Source organism: Euprymna scolopes, chromosome 17, assembly GCF_053919585.1.
Source record: "Euprymna scolopes isolate OS-2025 chromosome 17, ASM5391958v1, whole genome shotgun sequence".
NCBI classification, from domain to species: Eukaryota; Metazoa; Mollusca; class Cephalopoda; order Sepiida; family Sepiolidae; genus Euprymna; species Euprymna scolopes.
This window is the reverse complement of record NC_136498.1, coordinates 89,600,124-89,620,112: the sequence shown is the minus strand read 5'-3', so window position 1 is coordinate 89,620,112 and position 19,989 is coordinate 89,600,124. Positions and strand designations below refer to the sequence as shown.

The following is a 19,989-nucleotide window of genomic DNA, read 5'->3' as shown; positions in this document are numbered from 1 at the left end:
TACAATTTATAGGAAGCCGACATTTACTGGCCTATATGTGAACTGGTTGTCTTTTTTACCAAAATCACGTAAGGTCGGCTTAATTAATACTTTGGTACATAGAGCCCTGATGATTTGTTCACCTAACAGATTGGACGCCGAACCCGATAAGATCAGGGAAATATTCATCAATAATGGTTATCTTGTTGACCTTATTGATGACTGTATTTTCAAAAAGGTGGCGGATTTTTAATCCCTAAAAAGTTTGGACCTTTGAAATGCCCGGTGTATTTAAAATTACCGTGGACTTTCCAAACAGATTCGCAGAAGTATTTATGACTGCTTCTATTCTGTGTTCTTGCGTTTGATATATACTACGAGACCTGCATTTCCTTCTTTTCGCAAGGATAGTTTGCCTTACATCCAAAATAGCAATATTGTATATCAATTCAAATGCCAGTGCGATGCTGGTTATGTTGGGCGACATCATTGCATCTTTTGACTCGTATAAACCAGCATGTTCCATCGAAGATCAGACAAGGGGTGATGGGGTCTGGTAGTCTCCCTCCTTCTTCAGCCTTGGACTCTGCTATTGGCCAGCATTTGGTTGACAACCCGTGCTGTGCCGATAGATATAAAATAGAATGGTTCGAGGTGCTACATAGAGCGAACTCCAGAAACGACTTAAAGATTTTGGAGTCTGTCTCTATTGCGGTGCGGAAACCTTTTTTGTGCCGGCAGAAAGAAACATCTAACGCATTGCTTCTCTTTGAGGAACTTTGAATCTTTTCTCCCGTTTTTTTCTTTTTTTTTTCTTCTTCCCGCTCGTTGTGCCAATATTTTAATCGTTTTTTAAACGTAAATAAACTTCATTTTAGTGTCCCGTATTTTGGCACATTCAATAGTTCCCCATCAGAATTCTTTACTTTCGACATAGTATTATTATTTTACGCTATCGATTTTCTCCTGATGAGATGATAGCTGAAAGAGCTCTCGAGAGACTTCCGCCCATTATATGTAAAACAATATATATATATACATATATATATATATATATATATATTCACATGCTCGTAAAATCGGATTTTCTATATATCTATAAAATTAAAGTGTATGTCTGTCTGTCTGTCTGTCCTGTGTATCTGTGTACATTTCCCTACGCAATAACTCTGTCAATTTTTAGGCTACAGACTCGAAATTTGATATACAGGGTACTGATATTTGGAAAAATGGATGTGATCGGTTCGGACAGAAATTTGGCTTTTAAGGCGTCAAAGTTCAACTATTTGACCTTTGAAAACTCTACCAAACTCATCCAACAATTTTCGGTGTACACACTTGAAATTTTAGATGTAGGTTCCTTCAATATGGATCTAACTTAATAGCTTGATATGAGCTAAAAACAATAAATCGTAAGGAGTAATAATAGGGGTCAAACTTAAAAAACAAATTGACCGTTTTTTTTTGTTTATTTGTTTTTTTTTTTGTTTTGTTTTTTTTTGCTCTGCATACACCTCCAAACACTCGGGCAACGCCGGGCTGAAATGCTAGTATATCTATAAAAGTGAACGTGTCTGTATGTGTGTCTGTGTATCTGTGTACATTTTCCTTCGCAATAACTCTGTTAATATTCAGTCTACAGACTCAAAATTCGATATACAGGGTACTGAGATTTGGGAAAATCTATATGATCGGTGTTCGGACAGAAATTTTGCTGTTAAGGCGTCAAATTCAACGATTTGATCTTTGAGAACTCTACAAATATCCTCCGACAATTTGGGGTCTAAACACTAGAAATTTTAGATATAGGTTCCTTGGACATGGATATAACTTAATAACTCGATTTGTACCCAAAACAATAAATTTTAAGGGGTCATAATAGGGGTTAAAGTTAAAAAAATTGACCGTTTTTGTTTTGTTTTTGTTTTTGTTTTTTGTTTTTTTTTTGCTCAGCATACACCTGCAAACACCTCGCCAATGCTAGTGTATATATAAAAGAATAAATAAATCTATACATCTATAAAAGTGAAATTGTTTGTCTGTGTGTCTGTGTGTGTACATTTTCCTACCAAACTACTCTGTCAATCTTCAGTCTACAGACTCGAGATTTTGCATAAGGGGTATGAGATTTGGGAAAAACTTTTTAATTTGTTTTCGGCCAGAAATTTGTCTGTCAAGGCGTCAAAGGACCTTTGAAAGCACTACCAAACTCCTCCGCCAAATTTTAATCTAAAAATTTGAAATTTTAGATTTAGGTTACTTGGACATGGATCAAACTTCTTAATTAGATTTGAGCCCCAAACAATAAATGTTAAGGAGTCAAAATTGGGGTCAAACTTAAACGATATTTAACCTCTGCGATCTCTACCAAATTACTCAGCTAATTTTCGGTCTAAACATTTGAAATTTTACATAAAGGGTATTCAGACATGCAGCAAGATTTTATTTGTAGCGAAATTATGGCTGACAAGAGGTCAATGTTGAAAGAGCTGACGTTTGCAGACTCTATCAAACTTCTTTTTGTGTCAAAACAGTTGAAATTTTAGATGTAGATTACCGGGACATGAGTCAAATATTTTAATATATATACATATGCACATAAAGTTGTGAACAGTACATAGGGCCCGAGCAAAGCCAAGCTGAACTGCTAGTAAAAAGAAAGAAAATTTTCAATTTAATTTTAAGCCGAGGGAAGAGTGTATCTTATTAAAGTGCTGGATTTTTTAGATAAGGGCTGATTGGTTATATTACTTGTATTGATCGGACTATTGCTCTCATCTTAAATGTTATATGTGCAACGTTCCGGTCGGATACGCCTTCGACCGACCTCAGGCATGTCGGGAAAGAAAAGAGAAAAGTTACTGGCTCCATCTCCGTAGATAGTTTCGTATTATTTGGAGTTAGTTCGTGTTTTATGGTTATTGTTTCGTATTTGTGAAAAATTGGTTGACAAATACTATCACATTTACTTCGACTTAACCCAAACAATAAAAGAATGCAATTAGTAATTATTCTTAACTTAAACTTTAATTTTAACTTTTTATTCTAATGTAAATTAATAGATTTTTGTACTATATGAAAGCGATTTAACCATAACTTCTAAATCGTCAACTCTAAGCTCTGACTCTCACAACGACTAAGTAAAACAGTAAAGAATGTGCACTGTTATATAACATAAACTCTGTAATATTTTTATTTGAATCTGCTCTAAGTAATTATATATCTAAATGAATAAAATTGTAAAAAATATGTTTGTTCCGAACCGATTGTCTGGACATTTTGCAATAGCGTGTTTTTATCTAATCTAAGCGTGTTTATATATATATATATATATATATATATATATATATATATATATATTAGATTAAAAAATATTACAATATTAAAAAACTTTTTTTGAAATCGTTTCTTTTCAGCAAAATTCAACAACATTTGAGCGTGACCAAAAGTCGGCTTTTTTTTCATTTTTTGTGAACAATTGTTTTACTATTTCGTTTTACACTAATATTGTTTATTTTCATATATTTACTATCAAATAATAATAATAATAATAATAATAATAATAATAATAATAACGACTATGACTTTACACATGCGTAAAAAGGAAATGCCGAAAAATCTCGATTATTAGTCATGTGCCTAAAAACGCGTATTCGTTGCTTTATTGGTCAGTATTTTTAAACGTTAAGTGTCAGAAATGGTCAGTAAAAAGTTGAGGTAAACACTGGAATATTTGGACTTACTCTCTTTCGAAGCTTATAACTTCTTAAAGAATTTAATTCAAACCCTATTTTTTTTTAATTAAAGGAGCAAAGACCAAAATTGAAAAAATAACAGGTTTAATAGCAAATTATGCAATATTTGTTTATTTTAATCGGTTTTCCTTAAAAAAGATTTTTAAAAAACACGAAATTTTACTTCCTTCGATTATAAAAAATATATATAAATTCCAAAAAAATTACTTACCTATAAAAAATAATATTCGATGAGTAGTTCAATTGTTTATTGTTAAGAAATTATCCATATTTATACTTATATTCCGTGTCTTTTTTTGAATAAAATACTTTTTAAACAAGGATTAAAAACAAACGCGAACTCACATTTTTAACTGTTCAAATAAAGGGAGACAAGCCCGATTGTATTCGCCTTTATATTCCAGCGCCTTGAAGGGACATAATTTATGTCTTTTAATGCGTGCTGTAAACCGAATTTAGTATTTCGGTCCTCTGTACTGAAAAACCGAACATATTCACTTAGAAGTTTTTATTGTTAAACAAAAAACCAGTTGACTGATTTTTTAATTTTTTTTTATTCTCTTAATGAAATATATGAGTTTTTGATTGATATATTTTAATACTTCTTTATCGACTGATTTTTTTATCTAAAAAAAGAATACATTGAATGAAATAGAAAAAATTGTTGTAAGCATCCCATATTTACTTGACATTCTAAGCATAACATAATCTTACACTTAAAAAAAATTCAATGTAGTTTAAAAAAAAAGGTTTTACACTTTGGACTTTACAGGTGAATTTTAAAAAAACTATTCTTTTTTGTTGTTTTAAATTAGAATATTTTATTTATTGATCTTTTATCTTCAATTTGTGATATATAAAACTTTGGTGCACAAATTAATTATTAAAATTTCAATAGACATTTCAAAATGGGGGGGGTAAATTTTAAAAAAAGTTTGTCCAAAATATTATATTTGGTTTATTCGAAAGTCCATAAAATTTTACATTGACCTTGAAAATATCGTAAAGATTGAACCAATGGAATATTTTTTATATATTTTTAAAGTTTAAGAATTGAAAAATATTTAACTCGTAAAATTCAATTGATTTCATAACGTAAAAAAATGGCTGCATGAAGGCGCGCCGGCACTTTGTAAACAAGGTTTTTTTTTAAATAAAAAATAATATTTCTATTATGTTTTAAGCAACTTTAGTAGTTTATTTTGGAAGTATATTCCATAAAAAAATAAACAACTCACTTTAAAAAAAGAAATTACGAGTTTTTTATATTTCATTCGCAGTTTTGTGTGAGGGGTATCAAAAATTCACTCAAAATTCTGATACACCTAGTTAAGCGAACAATATATTTGTTTATACTTTCTATACAATCACATTGCAGCATAAAAATAAATTATAATTTAAAAATTTATTTTGACAGCCGTTTATGAAGCATAAACAAATAGTGATTATTGAAACTTAACATGCCAGTGTATTGTTTTTGGTTTTTACCAATCGTGTATTCGTTACTTTAGTGGTCAGTATATATATATATATATATATATATATATATATATATATATATATATATATATATATATATATATATACTAGCAAAAGTACCTGTCGTTGACTGGGTTCAAAAACAGCCTACAGAAAATGGACTCAGATTTATGAAAGTATGATAGGTTATGAAAAGGAAGGGTTGTAAATTTGGGTTGAATTTGGGGGTATCAAAACCAAAGCAAAATATGATGAAAGTAAAAATAAAATAGATAAACCTCATAATTTATTATACCATACCTGTTCACACTGAAACACTTATCACAATATTCTGTGGATCTATATCAAAAAATCTTGTTAAACTTTGTGACATATTTCCATTCTATGGAGGTCAGGTGCGAACGAACACCCCATAATTTTATTATACCATATTTCTTCAAACAGAAACATAATTATCAAAATATACTTACACAGATAGATATAAAATGTCTTTATTAAAGTTTGTGCCTATTTCCATTTTATGGAGGCCAGGCGTGAACACAGACCCCACAATTTTATCATACCATCCCTATTTAAGTTAAAACATACTTATTAAAGTATAGTACAGCTATATCAAAAACACTTGTAAACGTTTTTTTTTTTTTAATTTTTAAATTTTTTATTTCCATACTTTGTGGACCAAGCGCGAACGCAGACCCCACAACCCACAATATTAATGAACCACTGTTCTGTCAGATCAAACATACCCATTCCTGTGTCTCGATACATCTTCTATCATTATATGTAATCAGTTTTTTTTTAAATAGTCAACCATATAGGAGCCTATTCGTGACCAGACACATACACACACACATTCAGCTTTATATTATATATATATATATATATATATATATATATATTAAGAATGAATTTTTATTTTGCAATTTGGTTATGTCGAAAGTAGCAACAAATATATTTAATTAATTAGTTTAATATATATATATATATATATATATATATATATATATATATATATATATATATATATATATATATATATATATATATATATATATATATATGTCACCCCCTTCAGCCGGTCGGTTGAGACGATCGTCGACCTCAGAACTCTTCCACTCCAATTACGGCAGCCTGAAAACGACCCGACTCTGGCGGTTTGCAGCTCACTATTTTCGTCCTTCCAGTGACCATTGCCGGTGATAATTCTTAGCCGTTTTAATGTTGCTGGTATTGGTAGTGACAGAATTATCAGTTGGTCGTCTAAATTTATACTCCGGACCTGGCGTTGTGTACCCGCTTACCGGCGAACATCGCCGATAAGAGAGCCGTGGATTTTAGTGTGGTGAAAAAGGAAATAAAAACGATTCCACACACGAATAAACAATTAATCTAGGTTTATTCACAATAATAATGGTCTAATAATATTTCAGAGTTTGAAGGAAGTTGGCTGTAGCTATTTTAAAACGGTAGCTTGTGACTCGAGTTCAGATAAGTTTTTCGGCCATTGGAGATACGTGTTTTAAGTCAAAAGCCCTTTCTGTCCGACTTTAACACCATCTGAATTCGCCAAAATCGAATTCTCTCTTCTCCTTCTCTTCTCCCCCTCCTCTCTTCTCCTTCTGTTCTTTTCTCTGTGTTCGAGGAATATCCATCAATGCCCTTTAAACATCACGAGTTTGTATTTGTTTACAACAAGAAAACTTGCCTGCCATCAGCTTTCAAACCTTGTTTTCTAAAATAAACAACCGCCTGTCATTTCATCTCGAATTCTGTGTTTCAAAATAAACAGCCAGCTCACTCCAAACTCTGACCGTTATAACAATAAGTATCTCTTGACATACTTTTCCCTTTGTCTGTTCTAACCAAAGAGTCATTTGATCGTCCTATTTTTTCGTTCTTTTGGCTCTTTCTCTATAACGGCATATCAACCCCATAACTTGGTTACATATATATATATTCGTTTATACTTTCGACACAACCAAATTGCAACATAAAAATGCATTCTTAATGCTGCAATAGAACCGTACAAAATGCATAAACGAATAACACTTATTTAAAACTGAACATGCAGGTGTATCTTTTAGTTCTAAGTTCTCTCTCTCTCTCTCTTTCTCTCTCTCTCTCTCTCACACACACATACACACACACATACTCTGTTCCTATTTATTTTTCTCGCCACGAGAGCAGAGGTAGACACAATGTTGGTTTTTAATGTGTGGAAAAGTCAGCTCACGGAAAAGGGGAACTCTAGATAAGAATAAAAAATAAAAATTGCCTCAGTGTAGAAGGATTTCTCCTCCACTGATCGGAGACAAAAACGGTTAAGTGTAGCTTACCTTCTGTTTCTCTCCCTCTATCTCTCGTTCTCTTTCTATCTCTCTCCATCCATCTGTCCCTCTCTCTCCTCTTCTCCATCTATCTTTCTTTTTTCTGTCACCCTCTCCATATATCTTTGAGCCTTTTCTCTCTCTCTCTCTCTCTCTCTCTCTCCTTATATGTATATCTCTTCTCTCTATCTTTCTCCCTCAATCTCTAACTCTCCCTCGCCTACTCTCTCTCCCCCCAATCCTTTTATTTCTTCATATTTTTCTCTCTTTCTATTTCCTTCCCTTTCTCTGTTTCCTATCTCTTTCTCTTTTTCTATCTCTATATCTCTATCTTCCTCTCTCTCTCTCTCTCTCTCTCTATATATATATATATATATATATATATATATACATATATATATATAATTCTTCATCCTATTTTAGTTACCTAAATTACTTACAGTGAAAAGGCATGGTCCAAATCCTGTTTTAGTCACCTAAATTACAGTGAATAAGGTATTGTCAAAACATTAAATCAAATCCTATTGTATTCATTTGAATTACTTACAGTGATTAAGGCATTGTCAAAAGATAGATAAATACTTTTTAATCACCTAATTGTTAATTGTGAATAGGGCATTGTCAAAACATTAAACAATTATTTGAATCAACTAAATTACTTACTGTAAATAAGGCATTGTCAAGAGTTAAAATTATGTTTTAATCACTTAAATTATAGTGAGTAAAGCATTGTCAAAACATGGATAAATCCTGTGTTAGTCACTCAAATTACTTACAGTGCGAATTGAAAGTCATTTGAAAATTACTCCTAATTAGAATAGCACCTGGAGGAACTGGTAAAACCTTTCTAATTAAATTAAATCACAAAAAAAAATTAATTCGATCACAAAATGACATAGTCTTTGCTCTTGCTTTATGCAGAATAGCTGCGGCCTTACTATCAGGTCGAATAACTGCCGATTTTGCTTTGAAATTACTATCAAACATTCAGTTTTTCAAACCCCCATGTTAAATATTTCCAAAACACATACACGGGAAAAATATTACAGAATGCAAACGTATCCTTTGGGATGGAATCACAATGATGCACCAAAAATCACTTGAGGCTCCTGACTGATCCTTGCAAGATTTTCGTGGCAATATCAGACCATTTGGGAATGCAGTAATATTGCATGCAGAAGATTTCAGGCAAACATTACCCGTAATTCCTCTTGAAATATGCATGTCCAGTTGCAGAACAGTCGATCCTCAAAGAAAGTTTTGCATCAATTGTTGGAAATTGAGAACGGAAAAGTGCCGGCTGATCCTGTTATATTTTAACGAGTCGCTTATTATACTTAAGATGATGAATGTTCTTTTGTTGTTCATGTTATAAAGGATATGAGTCTTAGGAGAGTTCATGTTGTAATGATGTTATGAGAAGAGATGAGAGATATAGAGACATTAACACATTAGTGAAATATATATAAATAGAGAGAGAGTTTATAATTGAGAGATTACATATAAATACATTTTGAGAAAGTGTTTTCATATCTAGATAGACAGACCGATAATTGAGAGGTTTGCATTTATGCCGATGGATTGACAGGTTGGCATTTATGCTTTGACAGTTCGTATGAACGGGAGTGTTTGTATAACATAAATAGATACATTTACTTTCTAACACATATATTTTTTAGATGATGAATTTCAAATAGTTGGTACACATAAATAGACAATACCTTTTTCATGTAATGATGGACACAGGAGACGGCAGTTATAAAAACACATTGAACATTTATTCTTCCCTGACCGGTTGGGGGCTTTGCGTCCAAGAATTCAAAGCTTCACATATTAAGTTTCAAAGTGACCGTGTCGCTTCCTAGATGTTCGAATTCTAAACTCCAGACTATCGTCTGTCGTTCTCAAACTCCCTCTGAGTTTCTCACTAACTTTTTTCTAACTCTAACAAACTCTCATTTCCTATATTGAGAAATCCATGCATGTCCGGCCACGTGACCACAATTCACGTGCCATCAACATGCGCGAGTCGCACGTTTCCGAACATTCTGATTTCTCAATAACCTATTTTTTTCTTTGTTGTTTTCACAAAGGAATTCAACCTACATATCTAATTCATTTAACCCATATTTTATTATCCACATTCTTTTAACAATGAATAGTTTATTTATTATTTATTTCATCAGAATGCACAATTTACTGGACATTCCATTTAAACCTATTGTTCTTTAAAACTTATATCCAGGGTTCGATTTCTGCTTTCTCTCATTTTATTTTCATTTTAAGTAGGTCTCTCTATTTTTATACTTACATGAAAAGGGGACAGCCCTTATCATGTAACAATCCGAGTTAAGGGCGAATTTCGTTGCCTTCTATAATTTAGTTACATCAACAGAAGAGTTGATAAAGAAAGTTTTTCTAGATATTCAAATTAGTTATAAGAATTCCAGTTGGCTCAGTGAACGAGCTATTCTTGCAGCTCAAAACAAAGACGTCCATAAACTTAACGATATAATTTAGATAAAAATTCCAAGTGAGGTCGTAACATACAAGTCCATCGATACTGTTGTGGAAGCAGATAAAGTGATTAATTATCCAACAAAATTGTTGAAATAACTAGATTTGCCAGGGATGCCACCGCATCAGTGGCGTAGCATCAGTTTTTGCCGCCCGGGGCGGTCGGAAAATTTGCCGGACCCCACTCCCTCCTGTAGGCATATAATTACCTGTTTTGATCCCCACCCCACCCGCTGCCATATGATTACCTTTTTTGCCCTCCCCCACTGGCATATAATTACATTTTTTGCCCCCCTGCTGGCATATGATTATCTGTTTTGTCGCTCTCCTCCCGCCTACTGCTGGCATATGACAACCTGTTAAACACTTAAAAATTCAAAAACGCCCTCAAAATATTTATTTTCATTGAACTAATGTTTACACAATTCCCTTCAGATTAATGTTTACACATTCCCTTTTTTATTTTAATTTAATTTAACAAATTCTTTTCAATAATTTGAATAATAATAAGTATGGAAACATTAATTTGAAAGGAATTATGTGAACGTTAATACGAAACACAAGAAATCAAATATTTTTTTAAAAAACAAAAACGTATAATACAAATTATAAACAATGTTAAATTAAATTAAAACTCCATCTGCAAAATAAATTAAAAAGAGAACATTTGGACACCTGAAAATGTTATGAAATTATATTATCATTTTTATTTGCTTTTTAGATGTTTTTAAAGTCCGAATTTTCGCAAACAACATGGCTGTATCAAAGAGGGGATAGTCCCATGTAGTTTTTTTTTCTTTTTCTTCATAATTTCAGGTCGAGCCTCTCGAAAAGAAAAACAAACGTCTTGTATCGGCGCTTTTTAAAATCCTTATGTGTAATCGAAATTTAAGAAATAGAAAGTCACACATTTTAGAAAAAAAATTTCATAAATTTAAATGAGAATATTTGAAATTTTAATTCATAAATTTAAATGAGAACATTTGAAAACATGAAAAGTGTAAGAAATTATAAAATCATTTTTATTTACTTTTTTGTTGTTGTTATTTACGAATTTTCACAAAAAACATGGCTGTATCAAGGAGAGGATAGTCCGATGTAGTTTTCTTTCCTTTTTCTTCATAATGTTAGAGGTCAAGCCTCCCGAAGAGAAAAAAATATTGTATGCATGTGTGTGTAATCGGTCGGTTTAAGCGCGAAATTTAAGAAATTTGTTGTTGTTTATAATGTTCCAATCATTTATATAAATAGTTTAACATTTGTTTTTAAATGAATGTATTTATGAATTTAAAATAAGGCTATAAATTTATTTTTTGTGAGAAAACTATCGCAAGGCATCAAGTCGGTTGAGAATTTACAAACATAGTTTTCGCGCTTTTTTCGGCAAAGTTATCAATAACTCTATCAAAATTCACTCTATCGACAAGTTCCCTCTCTATGGAGAGGATTGCCAAGTCTGTAAGCCTTGTCTGGCTCATTTTTGATCGAAAGTAGTTTTTATGAGTTTCAGTTTGGAGAAAAAGCGCTCACCGCTAGCAACGCTAATAGCTCGGGTAAGGAAAATGCGCAGCAAGATCACAATATTAGAGACGAAATCCCCAAAATAGTATCTCTGTATAAAGTTCAAAAGTTCAAGAGATCCATTGATTTTGTCTTTTCCTGAAGCTTTCACAAAATATGGTAATCTCTTCCTTTCGTCAAAGAATTTATCTTTTTCTATATCTTCGTAAACTTCACCAAGCTAACAATCATAACTATTGACAGTGTAGGAAAAGTGTATTTACGTGCAAGATTGAGAACTTGTTGAAATCTGCAAGATATTTCTTCAGTCAACCGGTCTATGACAAATAGCATTTCCCGTCTCAACTCAGTATCAAACCCCAATGCTACATCAGCCATTCGTTTCTTTTTGCGGATACAATGCTCCATGCTTATCCCCATTTCAGATTTTTTTTTTTTTGTTTTTACTCGTCTATTGCAGTGTCCACCATCTTTTCTTCATTCTGAAGAAGACAATTTCTCAACGTCATCAGCCTGACAGAACTTTGTTGCGGATCCAGCCCTTTTTCTTGAAGATACTTCTGGGCATCATTGATTCCTGGGAGAATAGTTTACTAAAGGCTCAGAAAATAAAAGAAACGGAAACGACAATACCGAGTTGAGAATTAACGATGCATCTGATCTTGTGGTTTCATTTTCGCCTTCTGTTAGCTGTTCAAGGGTAATGACGACTTCCAATAATTTTTTTGTCGCATCTGCTCGACTACTTCATCTAGTTTCCATAGCTTGATACTTAGACCGGTTAACTGAATCAAGACGTCCCAGTTATATGTAGATGCAGAAAAGAACGAGAATAACCGGTCGAGTGTGGCAAAAAATGTAACAGAGTGAACTGCTACAGAAGCGGCATGTACACAAGCCAGATTTAATGAATTGTTAGTGCACGGCACAAATAGAGCTTTTGGGTTGATTTCGGATATTCGTTTCTGCACACCCGATCGGTGGCCTGCCATAATAGCAGCATTGTCAAATGCCTGAGCAATACAGTCATCAATCTGAATCCCATCGTTCTCCAGTTCTCTCAAAATCAGTTTGGAAATGTCCTCCGCGCTTTTACCTTTTGTCTCGATGAAGCGGAGAAACGACTCCTTCACTGTCACTTTATTTATCCACTGTCACTTTTCGTAGCGCAACACCTCACTCATCTGCTCCTTGTGAAATACACCAGGAGTGCTATCGAAAATTATGCAAAAAAATTTGCTTTCTTTGATCTGATCGATGATTTTCTTTCTCACCTGCTTTGCCAAAATGCTCGCAAATTCATTTGGAATTTCTGTTGACAGATAAGATGTAGCGATTTTCTTTCCCAGGTTACCTTTCACCAAATGTTTACGGAGCACAGGGTCATACTTGGTCAATAAATTTACCAATTCTAAAAAATGCCTTTGTTTTCTTGATCTCTTTCGTCATTATGGATGTCTTCCCGGTGACCCCATAGTGTCAGATTCTGCTTGGCAAGAAACCTGATGATATCCAGCAATGTAACTAGAATTTCCCGCCATTTCTTAGTTTCCTTCTCAATAAGATGTTGCTCTACGTTGTCAATTATGCTTCTTTCAGCAAGTCGGATATCTAGATCTTTCCAGTTGAGAAACGCTCGAGCAATATTAATTGGACGTAAAATGAATTTTTAACAATCAGTCTTGGAATCGTAAATTAGGAGCACATTTTCCGATACTGATACCTCCAAAAGTTCCGATTTTTTACAAACTTTTCGGTATAAAATTTCAAATTTTTTGTTAGCTTTTATTTATTTATTTATTTTTCTATTTTTATCCTCACAAAATGCCGCCCCTGTTATGTGCCGCTCGTAAAATAGAGACACACTTTTCCGATTCCAATATCACCAAAGTTCCGATTTTTAAAACACTTGTCGGTATAAAATTTAAACATTTTTGTTAGCTTTTATATACTTTTTCTATTTTCTATTTTTACCCTCCCAACATGCCACCCCTGCCATGGGCCGCTCGTAAAATTTGTAAAATTTTTCTGATTCCAATACCTCCAAGTTTCCATTTTTCAGACTTTTCGATATAAAATTTCAAATTTTTTGGTAGTTTTTATTTATTTCTATTTATTTTTTCTATTTTTAACCTTTCAATATGCTGCCCCCTGACATGTGCCGCTTGTATAATAGGGACCTATTTTTCCGATTCCAATCCCTCTAAAAGTTACGATTTTTTAAAAACTTTTGGGTATAATATTTAAAATATTTTGTTAATGTTATTTATTTCATTTTCATTTTTCATTTTCACCCTGATTCTTACACCTCCAAAAGTTCCGATGTTTTATATCTGTTCAGTAAAAAATTCCGCTTTTTTGTTAGCTTTTTTCTATTTTCTTTTTTAACCCTCTAAATATGCCGCCCGTGAAGTGTGCCGCTCAGGAAGTAGGGGCACATTTTTCTGATTCCGATATCTTTAAAAGTTCCGATATTTTACAACCTTTTCGGCATAAAATTTCAGATTTTTTGTTAGCTATCATTTATTTTTTTATTTTACCCTCTTAAAATACCGCCTCCGGGCACGTGCCGCCTGGGTCAGACCGCTCCCCTCGCCCTTGCTACACCACTGTAGCGCATGTACTATAATTGAAAATTCGCATACCAATTATCATATTGTGAAATATAAACCAACCCAAGCTTTACAATGGCACATGGCTTGCATTAAAAAAATTAATGATCAACATCATAGAAGCAACAATTTGACAGGACCTTTCAATGTGTTCGTTAGCGCCTGACCTCCATAGAATGGAAATAACTAACAAAGTTTAAGAAGGTTTTTTAATATAGATGCACAGAATTTTTAACCTTTCAAATTGCTGCCCCCTGACATGTGCCGCTTGTATAATAGGGACCCATTTTTCCGATTCCAATCCCTCTAAAAGTTACGATTTTTTAAAAACTTTTGGGTATAATATTTAAAATATTTTGTTAATGTTATTTATTTCATTTTCATTTTTCATTTTCACCCTCCTAAAAATCCCGCCCCCCCCCTGACATGGGCTGCTCGTCAAACACATTTTTCTGATTCTTACACCTCCAAAAGTTCCGATGTTTTATATTTGTTCAGTAAAAAACCTCCGCTTTTTTGTTAGCTTTTTTCTATTTTCTTTTTTTTAACCCTCTAAATATGCCGCCCCTGAAGTGTGCCGCTCAGAAAGTAGGGGCACATTTTTCTGATTCCGATATTATTAAAATCCCCGATATTTTACAACCTTTTCGGCATAAAATTTTAGATTTTTTGTTAGCTATCATTTATTTTTTTATTTTACCCTCTCAAAATACCGCCTCCGGGCACGTGCCGCCTGGGTCAGACCGCTCCCCTCGCCTTTGCTACACCACTGCAGCGCATGTACTATAATTGAAAATTCGCATACCAATTATCATATTGTGAAATATAAACCAACCCAAGCTTTACAATGGCACATGGCTTGCATTAAAAAAATTAATGATCAACATCATAGAAGCAACAATTTGACAGGACCTTTCAATGTGTTCGTTAGCGCCTGACCTCCATAGAATGGAAATAAGTAACAAAGTTTAAGAAGGTTTTTTTAATATAGATGCACAGAATATTGTGATAAGTGTTTCAGTGTGAACAGGTATGGTATAATAAATTATGGGGTTTATCTATTTTACTTTAACTTTCATCATATTTTGCTTTTGTTTTGATACCCCCAAATTCGAAGCTATCTTTTTACAATGCTTCCTTTTCATAACCTATTATACTTTTATAAATTAGAGTCCATTTTCTATAGGCTGTTTTTGAACCCAGTCAACGATGGCTAGTATATATATATATATATATATATATATATATATATATATATATATATATATATATATATATATATATATATATATATATATATATAATATTTAGTAATGTGATTGATAATTTAAAAATCAAATTATAATTAAATTTAAAATCCGTTTCTTAAGAAGAAACAACAACAAAATCAATTATTTGTACGATCGTTTCGGAAAACAGTGTTTTTATTGTGGTAGACATCAGGTTACGGACAATAATTATTGCATATAGTTTTTTATCAAACAAGGTTTCCTCATCAGCAAATATTGGAAAGGGTTTTTATTAAATGTAAAAGACACCATAAATAAACCTAGTATTAAAGTAAGGCAGATGTATCTTTTAATTTTTCGCCTTTTGAAATCAGGAACTATGGTTAAAGTATTCATATAGATGCTTGCTATAGCTTTTATCATTTCATAAACTGAAAAGCTATAATTGTTATTGTTTTGGGCTCGAATCAAGTTATTAAGGAACCTATATCTAAAATTTCAGCCATATTTCTGGCCGAAGACCAATCAAATAGATTTTCCCAAACCTCAGTACACTGTATATCAAATTTCGAGTCTGTAGACTAAAAATTGACAGAGTTATTGCGTAGGGAAATGTACACAGACAAACACACACACAGCCACGTTCACTTATATATATATATATATATATATATATATATATATATATATATATATATATATATATATATACTTGCATTTAAGCCCGGCGTTGCCCGGATGTTTGGATGTATATGTTCAGCAAAAAAATAAAATAAAATAAAAAGTGGTAGTAAGAAGGCAGGCTCAAACCCATTCCGCAAAGGACGGAAAAAACGGGGGGAAAACTGACGTGTATGCTGTTACAACCACCGTCAAACCGGAAGTGACATTTTTTTAAATTTAGGTTAGACAATCGAAAGGAGAGGATGACTTTAAAAACTATCGGCGGAGAAAGCGACCCCCCTCCTGTATAGAAAAGTGCTCAGTTTAAGGTTAAAGTATTAATTTTTTTAACCATTTTTTTATATTTGTCGTCTGAAAGGTCGAACTTCAAAATGATACTGATCTTGAGAAAATCCGTCGCCTCTGTCAAAAGTGTTGGGCAGACATGCAAACATACATACATACTGTTATGTCCCTTGGATCGGTGGGAGTTGTCCCCCTTTGTTCAATGTATATAATGTAAACTCTCGGACATAAACGTGAATAAACGAGACTTGGTCAGTCGACCATGTTGGTCTGAACGGTCACATATCCTTGTCCTGTTATTATTAATAGAAACCTGACATAACATGGTGTCAGAACAGGGGATTTACTAACAAATATGAGCAAAATACGGGGAAAGAGTTATACTAAATATCGAGCCTAAGAGCCGTTAAAAAAAAAAAAAAGAAATACGTGAAGTTCCATAATAACCCCCCAGTATGAATAGCCACGTGAGTCCACCAGAGCCCTTTCCATTCGACCAACCCGAGTCATGGGAAAAATGGATACGACGGTTCAACCGTTACCGGACAGTGTCCAGCCTTGACGAAAAACCAAATGCTTGTCAAGTGGACACCCTAATATATTGTATGGGTGATAAAGCCGAAAACATTTTCGCCACATTCAAACTTGCACCCGAGGAAGCCCAGAACTTCAATATAGTGGTAGCAAAGTTCAACCACCATTTCAAGGGTGATACGAACGTAATTTATGAACGGGCCAGATTCAACCGAAGGTGTCAAGAGGAAGGTGAGTCCGTTGATTCATTCATCACTAACCTCCACACACTAGCTAAAAACTGCAATTTTCGAGACCTGCAAGAGGAATTAATTCGTAATAGAATTGTAGTTGGGTGCACAGATCCTAAGCTATCACTAAGTCTGCAAATGATTCCAGACCTCACTTTGGATGGGGCCATCAGACGCGCACGACAGAGTGAAACAATAAAATCACAACAGCATCTCCTGCGGTCCCCAGAACATATCGTTGGTGAAGATCCAGCTGACAATAATATTGCAGTCCACTACGTTAGTGACAACCGAATTCACAGACAAGGTCAGTGTAAACACATGACAAGACCCGGGTGAGAACTGCACTACGAAAATCGACAAAAAAATGAGCGCACACAGCAGTATAGACCAGAGGCTAAGTGCCACCGCTGTGGTAACAAAACCCAACACCAGAGACGCACGTGTCCTGCCATCTCAGCCACCTGCCACAATTGTGGTAGGGTTGGCCACTATGCTCAGTGCTGCCGCACACGAAGGCTGCATGAAATCAGAATCAGCGATCAGAATGCGTACTTTGGTGTTTGACGATATCAGAGATCAGCATAAGTAAGCCTTGGCGAACCAATATCGCCATCAATGGAGTGCCACTGAAATTCAAGCTGGACTCTGGGGCGGATGTGACCGCGATTCCAGAGCACATATATAAGTTACGGAGAGACCTACGAGACCTCTCAGATACCCACAAAATTCTTCATGGTCCAAGACGTATTCCACTCAAAGTGACTGGAGTGGTCACTGCAACTATCTCGCATGAAGATCTTTCAGCAGAACAGAGGATATTTATTATCCCCAATCTCGAGGAGCTACTGTTAGGAAGGCCAGCCATCGAAGCACTTAAGCTCGTAACTTACATACCATCAGCAGCCAGAAACGCCCATTCGACCCAAAAATAGAAATGCCAGACTTATTCACAGGCCTAGGCACATTTGGAGAAGAATGTACCATACTCTTACATCCAGATGCGAGTCCATACTCAGTACCCACACCACGACGCGTACCACTACCCTTGATGGAGAAAACACGGGCTGAGCTCCAGAGAATGGAGAAACTGGGGGTCATAAGCAAGGTTGACACACCCACCGAACGGTGTTCCCCCATGGTTGTAGTACCAAAAGCAAATGGAACGATTAGGATATGCGTAGATCTCACAAATCTCAATAAGTGCGTAAAACGTGAACTCCACATGCTCCCCACGGTCGACCACCTTTTGGCTCAGTTAGGGGAAGTAAAAATCATGCGCAAGTTAGATGCTAACAGCGGGTATTGGCAGATTCCACTTTCATCAGAATCTCGTTCGCTGACGACCTTCATAACTCCATTCGGACGATACCAATTCAACCGCCTCCCGTTTGGTATTTCATCAGTGAGTGAGATCTACCAGAGACGCATGTCACAAGTACTAGAGACCGAAATTGGAGCCATATGCATGCAAGATGATGTTTTAGTATATGGAAAAAACCAACAAGAACATTATGCCCGGCTGAAGAGCACACTGAAAAAAATTCAGGCTGCTGGTATTACGCTCAATTCGGGAAAATGCGAAAAAACCAAGTCGCCAGTAAAATTTCTTGGACATATACTCAGTGCTGACGGGCTGCGACCTGATCCGGAAAGGCTCACTGGTATCTCGAAATTCCAAACACCAACGAACATGACAGAAACCCGCCGGTTCTTAGGGGTGTTGAATCAATTAGGAAAATTCATTCCAAACCTAGCAGACATGACTAAACCATTAAGGGATTTATTGAGTCATAAATATGCGTTTGTTTGGGACAATGCACAGCATCAAGAAAGCATTGTGTTTAGCACCTTGTGCTATGCTTGTACAATCCATCAAGTGAGACTGTGGTTTCTAGCGACGCTTCATCTAATGGGCTGGGAGCAGTATTATTACAACGACAGGATGACACAAAATTACATCCCATCGCCTACGCTTCACGAGCCATGTCAGAAACTGAAACTCGTTATGCACAGATAGAAAAGGAGGCCCTAGCCATAACATGGGCTTTTGAACGCTTTTCAGACTATCTTGTTGGACTACACTTCACAGTGGAGACAGATCATAAACCACTGGTGCCACTACTAGGTACTAAGGATCTCAGTGAACTTCCAGCAAGGATACAGAGGTTTCAAATACGTTTAATGAGGTATGCATACACAATTCGCTATGTCCCTGGTAAGGAACTATACACAGCTGATGCTCTGTCAAGAGCGGTATCTGACAACGGACCCACCAAACAAGAGAAGGACCTCGAAGAGTTAGCAACAGCCTTCGTCCACACCATGATGGAATCTTTACCTGCCACAGAAAAGCGTCTGTAAGAGCTGGAGGAAGCCACTAAAACTGATGAAATCAGCAACTGCATATTACAATATGTAAGAAATGGCTGGCCATCAAAGGATCATGTCCCGGCATCAATTAAACCCTATTGGGCCTACCGTGGCAGCATCACGTGTGAGAATGGATTACTGATGTATGGCACACGGATCATAATCCCATCGCTACTGAGACCGACTATTATTGCCAAAATCTACTCTGGTCATCAGGGAATTACCAGGTGCAGACAAAGAGCTCGCCAGTTTGTATGGTGGCCAGGACTATCTGAACAAATCAAAAGAACTGTAGAAAACTGTCCAAGATGCGCCGAGCTAAGACACCAACCGCCTGAACCCCTCATGACAACTGAGCTTCCAACAAGACCATGGCACACTGTAGCCTCTGATCTGTTTGATTTGAAAGGCAGCAGCTATGTCATACTTGTCGACTACTTCTCTCGATATGCAGAAATCGACAT

At 34.9% G+C, this 19,989-nt stretch overlaps 1 protein-coding gene across 1 annotated transcript; it reads left to right on the top strand.

Annotated features, from left to right (window-relative positions):
- Positions 1–16,843: 16,843 nt before the first annotated feature.
- Positions 16,844–17,491, top strand: LOC145297044 (uncharacterized). Its single transcript, XM_080143268.1, has one exon. It carries the CDS (start codon positions 16,844–16,846, stop codon positions 17,489–17,491), a length of 648 nt encoding a protein of 215 aa, XP_079999394.1.
- Positions 17,492–19,989: the final 2,498 nt, after the last annotated feature.

Excerpts from the sequence above, each read along its gene's own strand:
- LOC145297044 (XM_080143268.1), top strand. The coding sequence starts at position 16,844 with ATGAATAGCCACGTGAGTCCACCAGAGCCCTTTCCATTCGACCAACCC.